Source organism: Mesitornis unicolor, unplaced genomic scaffold (genome assembly GCF_000695765.1).
Source record: "Mesitornis unicolor isolate BGI_N332 unplaced genomic scaffold, ASM69576v1 Scaffold54565, whole genome shotgun sequence".
NCBI classification, from domain to species: Eukaryota; Metazoa; Chordata; class Aves; order Mesitornithiformes; family Mesitornithidae; genus Mesitornis; species Mesitornis unicolor.
The window spans coordinates 957-10566 of NW_010187234.1; the positions used below are offsets into that span (position 1 = coordinate 957).

At 49.1% G+C, this 9610-nt stretch overlaps 1 protein-coding gene across 1 annotated transcript; it reads left to right on the forward strand.

The window, feature by feature from the left end:
• Positions 1–226: 226 nt before the first annotated feature.
• TSEN54 (TSEN54 tRNA splicing endonuclease subunit) lies at positions 227–6939 on the forward strand (the record flags this gene model as incomplete). Its single annotated transcript, XM_010185358.1, has 9 exons — positions 227–290; positions 435–518; positions 1561–1659; positions 1969–2021; positions 2374–2472; positions 3601–4235; positions 4776–4836; positions 5573–5689; positions 6789–6939. Coding segments are annotated over 9 exons (1363 nt in total), but the record flags the coding sequence as incomplete, so codon positions are not given.
• Positions 6940–9610: the final 2671 nt, after the last annotated feature.

Sequence of the window (9610 nt, forward strand, 5' to 3'; positions counted from 1 at the left end):
CATACATCTACAGTGCTGACTGAAGACACTCTTAACTAGTTGCCAGTGATAAACTCTTCAGCTGGTACTGTTTGATTCAGAGAATGATGTCTTTCCAAGGCCTTACCCTGTGAAAATGCCACCTGGAAATTTGCTGCCTTTTGATACCTTCCTGAGCTTGTTGCGTTGCTACAGTAGAGGTTGATCGTAGGACATGTAATAACTAACTAATCTTTAACCTTCTCAGGGGGAGTCAGGTGAAAGCTGAGTGGAAGCCAGGCCAGGGCATCGTAGAGCTGCAGTCCCCTGCGGTGAGTCTGCTGCAGAGCGTTCTCAGTGCCATTATCTCCTGCTGGCCTTTGCAGAGTCCTTAATTTACTGCTTGAAATGGGAGAGAGCCTGGTTATCAGCAGGGAGCAGCCAGAGTCCATCACAGATTTGTGTTTCTGTTCCAGGGGAAGTTCTGGCACACCATGGGGTTCACAGTGCATGGCAAACAGTGCCTGCTGCCTGAGGAAGCTCTGTACCTGCTGGAGTGCGTAAGTAGGGTACCTGTGCATGGATGGGGGTATCGGGTCCTTCCTGAATGATTGGAGGAACTGTAGCAGCTTTAGGCTGAAGTCTGAAATCACTTGACTTGTTGGTCACTGCTGGTAAACTCCTGGTATGAGGAACTGTCTCTTTTAGCCTGTTTGCTGATGGAGCTGTTTGTCTCCAGGCCACAGGTTCATGTGTTGTACTCCAAAGCAGCCTCTGTGTTGTTGACTGTGTGCTGGATCGGTGGCCAGTTTATCCAGCTGGTACCGTGTTTAACCCACTCCTATGTCAAATATGACAGTAGAGACTAGGAGAGTTTTAGTTGATCTGTTAGTACAGCTGATAAATCAGCTCTCTTACCAGCATGAGAGAAGTATCAGGAGAATGTTACAAAGTTTTCTGTGGAAATCTTTGTCTACTTTATTGCTCTGGGGGCAATGAAACTCACATTATATATCAGTTACTTCTTTACCAAAATCTATAGGGACTTAAACTTCCTCAGTCCAGGAAAACTTGCTGTTCTGGGAATTTCTGGAAATGAGATCAAACCGTTATCTTCTGTTCCTTGCAGGAGTTAACTGGAATAAAAGATTTGATACAGAGAAATCCTTTTCCTCAGAACTGGTGTACAGTTAATGAGGACATCTGAGACTGGTCAGTGCCTTCTCTGTCATAAGTTGACTTTCTCCCTTGTCCAGTCTATCTTACATATTTTGTAGTGACAGAGTTCATAAGTTCATTAGCACAGTTTTTCTGTGCTTCTCTAAGAAGCTGATAAGAACAAATGAAACACTGTCCAGTTTGGACACATGTAGGCACTAAATCACATCTTTCCATGTGAAGGTGGTTGGCATGGGAGGCTGTTATATAGCAGCAGCAGTGCTGTACATGCTGTACACTTAAGCAGGGATCTTTGGGGTTGCTTCTTGGCATCTTCCCAGGCACGGATATCATGTGAAAGAGGGTGCTGAGACCAGTGAGATGAGTGTGAGCTTGCATAGATTTGTTCCCTGTGATTCTCAACACCAAGCTTTTGCCCTGCAGGGCTCTGTTCAGCTCTTTTACAGAGATCTGCCCTTGTCAATCCAGGAAGCCTACGAGATTCTGCTGTCCCAGGAGGCAATGAGTCTGCCACATTACCAGGTGTGTTGGGACCTCCAGGTATTCCAGGGAGGGTGAAGGCAGAGACCTCAGCCTCTGCGACACAACCTTTTCTAGTGGCTGAGAGCAGAGTAGGACAGTCAGGGAGGGAAGGGGAGTAATTCTTAGTTTTTCCCATTCACCTTCTTCCAGATGATCAGTTCCTGTTTCCCCACCTTTGCTTTGGGTCTTAACCCTGGTGTTTTCTTCTCTGCCAGCGCCACATTGTGCTTATTCAGTTGTAGGAGAACTGAAATAAATGGTTTGGTTTTAGAGTAGTCAGTTAACCCTCTTGATTTCCTTTGCTCTAAGGTGTTCAGCCACTTGAAGCAACTGGGTTATGTTGTACTGAGATTCGACCCCAGGTAACCAACTTTGCCTTTCCACGCTGCTTTTTCCTTTCTGAAGACCCCGAACAGCTCTGTGCCCACTGCATGGCCCCAGTGGAACGGCAGAGAAGAGGACTTTGACCCTGCATTCCATCTCTTGGGAGGATTAAAGGCTAAAAGTGGCACTCTACCCTTCCTTGCTCCTCCCTCTTGAGGAGGTGATTGGGAACATGAAATGGGGCATGAACTGAGGACCATCCTGGTCCTGCTTGTGGATTTTCTGTGCCTGGAAGAAAAGGTTTTTGTTGCTGTATTCTGGGGGCTGAGCAGAAGGGTGATTTCACTGCTCTGCCCTGCTGTCAGCCTCTGTGTTGGTGTCTCCTTACAGCACTGTCCTGTCTCCCTATGAGAGGCAACTGAACCTGGAAAGTCACTGCCAGAGCTCTGGGAAGCACCATCGTAAAAGGAGGAGGAGTTCCAGCCCCCGGTAAGGATGTGGCCCAAAGCCTTCGTCCTTCTCCCGTGCTTTGCAGCTTGGGAACAGCATCCTCAGCCCTTTGTGCTGTGGGTGACCTGTCTGGCACAGCTGCTCCTGGATGTCCCCAAGCAGTGCAGTGCTTTTCCCGAACTCCTTGCAGTGCGTGCTTTTGTCTTATCTGTACTTCATGCAGGCCTAGCAGGGGCAAACTGCCCCTGAGCCTCCCAATTGCGGTGGTGAGATGCCAAAATAGAGGGGTAGAGAGGTCAGTGCAGAAGAAACATGTGGCAGATGTCTCCTCTTGCTTGTTTTTAGAGGGAGTGCAGACACCACGGTGAACATCTTGCACTTATCCACCCTCTCAATGCAGTTTACATGCCAGGACTGTACAGCAGAGAGCATAGTTGGGTCCTGGTCCTTGTGCGTGGCCTGTAGACGTTTGCAGATTGAAAACAGAAGCTTGACACAATTAGTCATTTTGTTAATAATTATGATAGCTTCCAGTAGGTGGCGTCAGCCTTTAAGAAACAGGGAGACTGAGACTGGTTTGTAAGTCCCTTCCACTTAACAAGTAAATCAGTGCCTGAGGAGTTGTGAAATATTAGGAACTGGGAGATAAAACTGCTGGTTTAAGAATTGCCCCATCTTCTCTGGGACCAGAGACTGAATCACACACTAGTGAGAGGTTCTGGCAGGGAGGTTTCCGACCTGTGCTGCTTTGGCAGAAGTCCATCGTGTTTGTGTGGAGGTGTTTCGGTCAGTATATGGGGTGTGTGGAGGTGGCATGGCAGGTTGAGAATGTGTGCTACACAAATCAAGACTGAGATTCTCCTGGGCACTGAAGTCAAACCTCATGCAGGACTGCTGAGAAGTTTATTTTGCCTTTGGCATTCACTACTTGTTTTCAGCCTGCTTTTTTTCCTTCTCATTTTGCCATGCAAGCAAATGCCCTCCTTTCAGCCAAGAGGTGGTTGTCAAGGGTTTGCAGACCTGTCTTGGGGTTCCTGCCACCTTTGCTGTCCTTTCAGGCTTGGCAGACTGCATTCTTCCTGTTAGCAGGGAGGAGGCAGGATTCAAAGGGAATAAAGTCCCGCCACAGACTCTCCTTGTCTTTTATGCTGCTGCTTCTGTCTGTAGGTCACAGGAGAAGAAACATAAGGTATCTGAGGACCTTTCAGAAGCTGAAGGGACCTCTGAAAAAGCTGGAGATGACTGCAGAGATTCCAGCTGTCTTCCCATGGATGAAAAGCCCTTGTCAGAGCAGCCAAAGGAATCGGATGCTGACAGTAGTGAGGGGAAATCAAGCACATTTCCTCTTGATACTGGACAAAAGGACTCACTCAGCCCCTCAAGGAGCCAGGCTAGAGACCACAAGGAGAGCAGCACTGGCACCTGTGCACCCCACTGGGATTTTACTGCTATCATTTTCCCAAACGTGGCTCCAGACCAGCCGTGCACACATCTGCCCCCACCTGACAATGATCTCCTTCCAGAGAATGTACCAGGCAGGGAGGTTGATGCAGCTTGCTGGTGTCCACGCATCAATCAGAAACAGGAGAAGCTGTCACGGAAGGAAAGGGAGCAGCGAGAGAGGGAGAGCAGGTACAAGAGCAGTGTCAATGCTGACCGGGAGGTGAGGCGCTGCTCCAACTGGCAGGAGTACAAAGCCCTTTTGGAGCAGAGGAGGCAGCAGAGGATTTGGAGACGACCGCCGCATCTCTGGGACCAAGCTGTCACACCGCTTTTGCAGCCAGATAAAGCTACCTCAACAGGTAGTGGTTCTTGGAACTTGACAGGGACCCTTCCCTCCCCTCCAACTCTCTGAAACGTTGCCTAGTAGGCAGCAGCAAAAGGGATGACATGGGAAAGCTGAACATCAGTTTAGGGGACAGTACCTTGAGAAAGAGAATCTCTTGAGAGGGCCTAGGCAAGGCAGGCAGTGAGGAGCTCAGAGGAGGGAGAAGAAAGCTTGTCCTCTGCCTTCCCTCTTTCTATAGCCCACTCAAATGCCAGGATAAACATGGCCTTGGGAGGTCTTCTAATCCGTTCCCCATGTCCTACTGTATTGCAGTCCTTCCTGCTGGGCTGCTAGGCATGTGAAATCAGGGCCAGCAAGATGCAAAGCAGTTGCAGGGTGTTTTGGGCTGTGCACTGGGAGGAGATGAGGAAGTTGACGTCTTTGAAGTAGCCAGCGATGACTGTGGTGCTGCCAGCCATTGTTGGAGGAGGAAGGCTCATGGGTGGTGGAGTGCTTGGAGTGCCCTGGGAGAGAAATAGCTGGTCTGATCCTTTCCTGTTCCTTCTCCCTCCAGCTGCGCTCCTCCAGCAGATCAGCGTGCTGCAGCCCTCCCACATCCTGGATGGAGCCTCCCGGTTAGTATCCAGCCAGCCAACTCGTAGCTGTTAGGGAGTGGGGGGATGTCTTGTGACTGTCTCTGCTTGTGAGGTCTGTGAGGTGCTCACAGCAGCAGTTTGGGAGCTGCCTGGCATCCAGGATGCTGAGAGAATCCAGTGCTCTGCTCCATGACCCATCATCCCATTGTGGGGGGCCACCGTTTGCTGAAGTGCCAGGTCCTGCAGCAACAGAGCTAGGGCATTCTAGGCCAATTAAAACATCGGTACTGCTCTCTTTTCCTGATGTTCCGTCTCTGTATCCCAGCCAGGTAATCTCCGCCAGAGCTTTGGTTGGGTTTCACCTCTACCTCGTCCCTGGAATGTGCTGCCATCCCTGCTGCAGTGATTATAAAACCTTGGCTTTGGGACTTTCGATTCTGCTTCTGCATCAAAGAGTCTGTGTGGTGTTTGTGTGCAGTCCCTGTAGGGCAGAGCAGCGCTTTGCTTCTGTATCTGTTAGTGGTACTTCTTGCATTTGGTTCTGCAGAGAAGGGAGTGTGGCAGATGTGGGGTGGGAGCTTGCTCTGGTCTGACTACATGAAAGATCTGGAAAGTAATTACAGTGGTTGCAGGGTCAGTCCTTTGAGGAGTGAAGGCTTTCAGAGGGCTCAAGCTAGCCAGGCTTCAAGAGCTTTTGCTCCCTCTTTCCTCTGATATATCTATACCTATAGTGTTTCAATCCCATACATATGTGGGTGTATTTTCTCTTCTGTAGGCTGCAGGAGGACCCAGAGGACATGAAGATAGACTTCAATGTGTATCAAGCAGATGCTGTGGCCAAGTTTAAGAAGACAAACCCTGGGAAGCCACATGTCAGGATGTGTGTTCGGAGGTATCCTGGGTCTTATGCTGTGTTGTGAAACATTGCAGTTGCTGTTGTGGAAATCAAGTCCTTATGATCTGTTAATGACCCAGCATCTTGTGAGCTTTACAGATCAGCAGAGTGCCTCCCTTGCGGGTGGTCCTGCCCAGATAGTTTTTTGTCTTTCAGTTCCTCCTTTATTGGAGGCTGTGGCTGACAATTACCCCAGCACTTGCCCTCAGCCCACGCTACTTGGTCGTCTGATTGATGCTCATGTCTCAGAGCAGCTCTCCTGATCGGAGTCGGGAATAAGAAGTCACAGCTCTATTTATGCAATGCTTGGGAAACTCACGTAGAACTCAGTTTTCCAGGGAGCCATATGGTACCTGAATCCTCAACCCATGTAGATTGCTATGGATTTCTGCAGAGGTGTACCTCCCCAGAGCTCACTGAAGGCTAGTGGCCGTGAGTTGAGTGTTTTGGTCTTTGTCAAATGTAACTTTAAGATCAGTAGGAACAGAGGATAGGTGTCCCCTTTCCTGCTGGATCCAAAATCTGATACTTAAACTCCATAGGCAGGTACAAAGTTCAGTCTCGGCCTTTTCTAGTTGTGATATATACTAAAACTGTTCCTCGTCCACTCTTTGTTGCTTTAGTAGCCAGAGCAAGGAAGGTGGTAATGCAGTTTTATCAAGGTTTGTTATAAGCAGGTAGGATGATCCTTGCTGCATAGTTTCATTTACGAGTAAACAGACTCTGCAGAATTAAAGGGAGGGAAAAGCAGGTCAGATGTTGATCCAAGCAACCTAAAGATCTTCCTAGCACAAAGGTATTAAGATTGCACTGGACTGGCAATTTGCCAGTAGCGCTGTGAGCCTCATCTAATGGTCACAGTGTGGAGCAGTGTGCAGTTATCCTTGATTTTGGCAAAGGATTTGACACTTCCCAGTTCCTGGCATGCAGTGTACTCTTTCAGGGCTGGCAGCCTCCTGCTTTTACTGAAAGGGCTGGGGAAGGTCATGACCAGCTCCTAAGACCAGAGTGAGCTGTTGTGATCATCGGCCAGGATGACAGCTTTGTCTCTGTATTATTATTGGTTTGAGAACAACGGGATATTTTCTCTCTGCAGCTTTGACGAGCAGATTCCATCTCTTCGGGCTTTGAAGCAGGTTACGTATCAGAGTGGGGACATCCCGGTGGTCTTTGCGCTGGTGGATCATGGAGAAATTGCCTTTTATTCGCTAAAGGAATTCAAGCTGCCGGTTGATGTTAATCATTGAAGTCGCTGTCACTTGCAGAAATGGCACAGAATGAAGGGAAGAGCTTTACTTAGGATTTGTTTTCTTGATTAATGAAATATTACAGAAAATAGAGTCTGTGATAACTGGAACCTTGGGTAGGTGACCATTTTATTCACTGTTAGAAACTTCACCCAACCAGATGGCTTAGGCATAATAGCAAAATTTACAGCAAACAAGTGTGTAAGGCTTGGCTGGGCATTTCTGGACTGGAATACATACTGTTTTGTTTTTGAAGTCACTGCTTCTCCAGCTTCCTCATCTCATGAACCACTTGTCTGCCTTTTACATATCATCTTCAGTTGACCTGTGGAGCATTAGAAAACATGTTGCTGGTGATCCTCTTGTCACACATTAAGAACCACTGTGCCACACCAGTCAAATGGTTGGAGAGTCACTGAGGTCAGTCAGGGACAGAATAAGCTGATCAGATCAGTGGTGGTGTCCTGAGCCTCTGTTGTTCAGCTACGCCAACAACCGTCAGATCAGATTCTGACCTGAAAAAGACACAGCCATAAAACCCAGCCACCTGGAGTAAAATTTCCAGGCACTTGAGAGCAGGAAACCATGCCTTGAACACTGTTTCATCAGCTGGAGGTCACAGGAAGCCCCAGAGCATTGCAGATGGCACTCCAGCCTCATGCTGCAGAGAGATGTGCTGAGATGCGGTTTGGCACGCAGCGTTATGCCATATTAAAGTTTGGCCACCAATACCAGCACACTGCATCTGATAGTTTCACCAGGGCTGTACTGCAGCCTGCTTTGTTTCACCTTGACATCCGCTTTCCTGGTTGTGGATCCTTGTCTTTTCTTTTGCAAGTGAGAGATCCCTTAGTAAAGAAAGAAGCTGCGAATTCCTTATGAGCCTTCCAGTCCTGTGGCTGTTGTGCTCCAAACTGAGGACGTCATTGCTTTCCAGGCCCTGCTGTGGGAGCTTTCCAACAGGATTACTAGGTACCAAATTTCCTTTAGCCGCTATGCAAGAGTGCCAGTGACAGGTGCCAGAAAGCACTCAGTGAACAGAAGTGTGCTGAGCATGGCTGTGTTTGGTATTTACGTTCTTCAGAACTGTAATAGCTACTGGTTTAGATGCATTTTATTAGATAATTTTTAAGTTCCTTTTGGAGATGGGAAGAAGGCTAAGCAATAAAAAAAAGCCTTGTCCAACAATGTGAGCTCCTCAGTGTGGTTCTTAATTCCTACAGAAATGTTAAGTTATGCAGACGCTTCTGAGGAGGCTACTGGTACCGCAGTAGCACCAGCTGGTGAATGCCTGCTCATGGTCATGCAACCCTGTGGCTGTGTAATCCCGCTTCTACACCCATCTGTTTGCATCCAGCTGCTGCCAGGCAGCGTGACTCAGAGCCTGGAGGAGTCCCCGCATCTGCGTGCGGTTCCTGTCAGCACAGACACCTTGCCATCTTCCTCCTGCGTGGTCAGAGGTATCGTAGCCCAGGGTGGCAGGGATCTGCTGCAAGCACTGCATCTGGTCCTGTTCCCTGTACACACCCCTGTTATCAGATGCTGGAAGTGAGCAGGGCTCTGCTGAGGTGAGGGTCTGACAGCTCCTCCCACATGCCCTCCCCTTCCTCTTCCTCCTCTGAGCAGTGCTTTTGGTCTGGTAGTCCTCCTCACATCCCGGTTGGCAGCGCCAGTCTGCTCTCAGCATTCTCCCAGACTGTTTTGCAGATTAAAGGTAGTGAGAAGAGAGTTTCTAAGAACAATCGTAGTCAGAAGAGCTCCAGTCTGACCCACAGGGCTCACATTTGTCCTGGAATTAGGTCAAACTCACTCCTGTTGATTTCAATCAGTCTCATCTGCTTATGCCAAGGTGGAATTTTATCAATGAACTCTACAAGAGCCACCCAGTGAGTTTCGCTGGGGCAGGGAGTCCCTGATTCAGCACAAAACAATTACAATTTAATAACCACTGCAGGGAGGATTGAGAAACTGTGTCTGCCTTGCTCAGCACCACAACATCTGATGGTGCCTTTACCAGAACAGGATTATGATCCAGACTGATACCACTGCTTTGTTTTGGCCTACGATGTGGATTGGCTGGATGTTGCAAGAACATGACAGAAACAAATATTTTAATTAAAATACATAAGTTTTGGAAGCTTGCCCCTTGTCAGAGGTAATTTTAAGCTCTTGCATGGATGCAGAGAGGTTGGCAGATCTTGAAGTGCCATTGCACTCTACATACTGATTCCTTGCCCAGCTGTTCCCCGCAGGGGCTATCTGCAGCCGAGCTGTGTAGCAAGACAGGCAGTTATGTGGCTGTTTGCAACTAAGGCTTCAACTTTCTATGCAGCATGTCCCGCTCGCTCTTTGCAGGACGGTGGGCACGTTCCCTCAGCTTCGTGCTAAGTCTCAGGAGGAGGGGGCCTGACACGGCACGGGAGGCCCGAAATTTCCCTGGCGATGGGGGGGAAGACGGCGGGGCGCTCTCCCCAAGCTGCGCAGCGCGGCCGCCCTTGTGGCAGTGCCCGCTGTCTGATTGGCTCCGAGCGAGCGGAGTGCTGAATTATTAATGAGCGCGCCAGATCAAAGAGAGGAGAGACCGCGGCTCAGCTTAATTTGTATGCGAGGGCCCGCCCCAAGAGGACGAGTTGCACTCTAGGCTCCGCCCAGCGGGGGGCGGTGTGTCCTC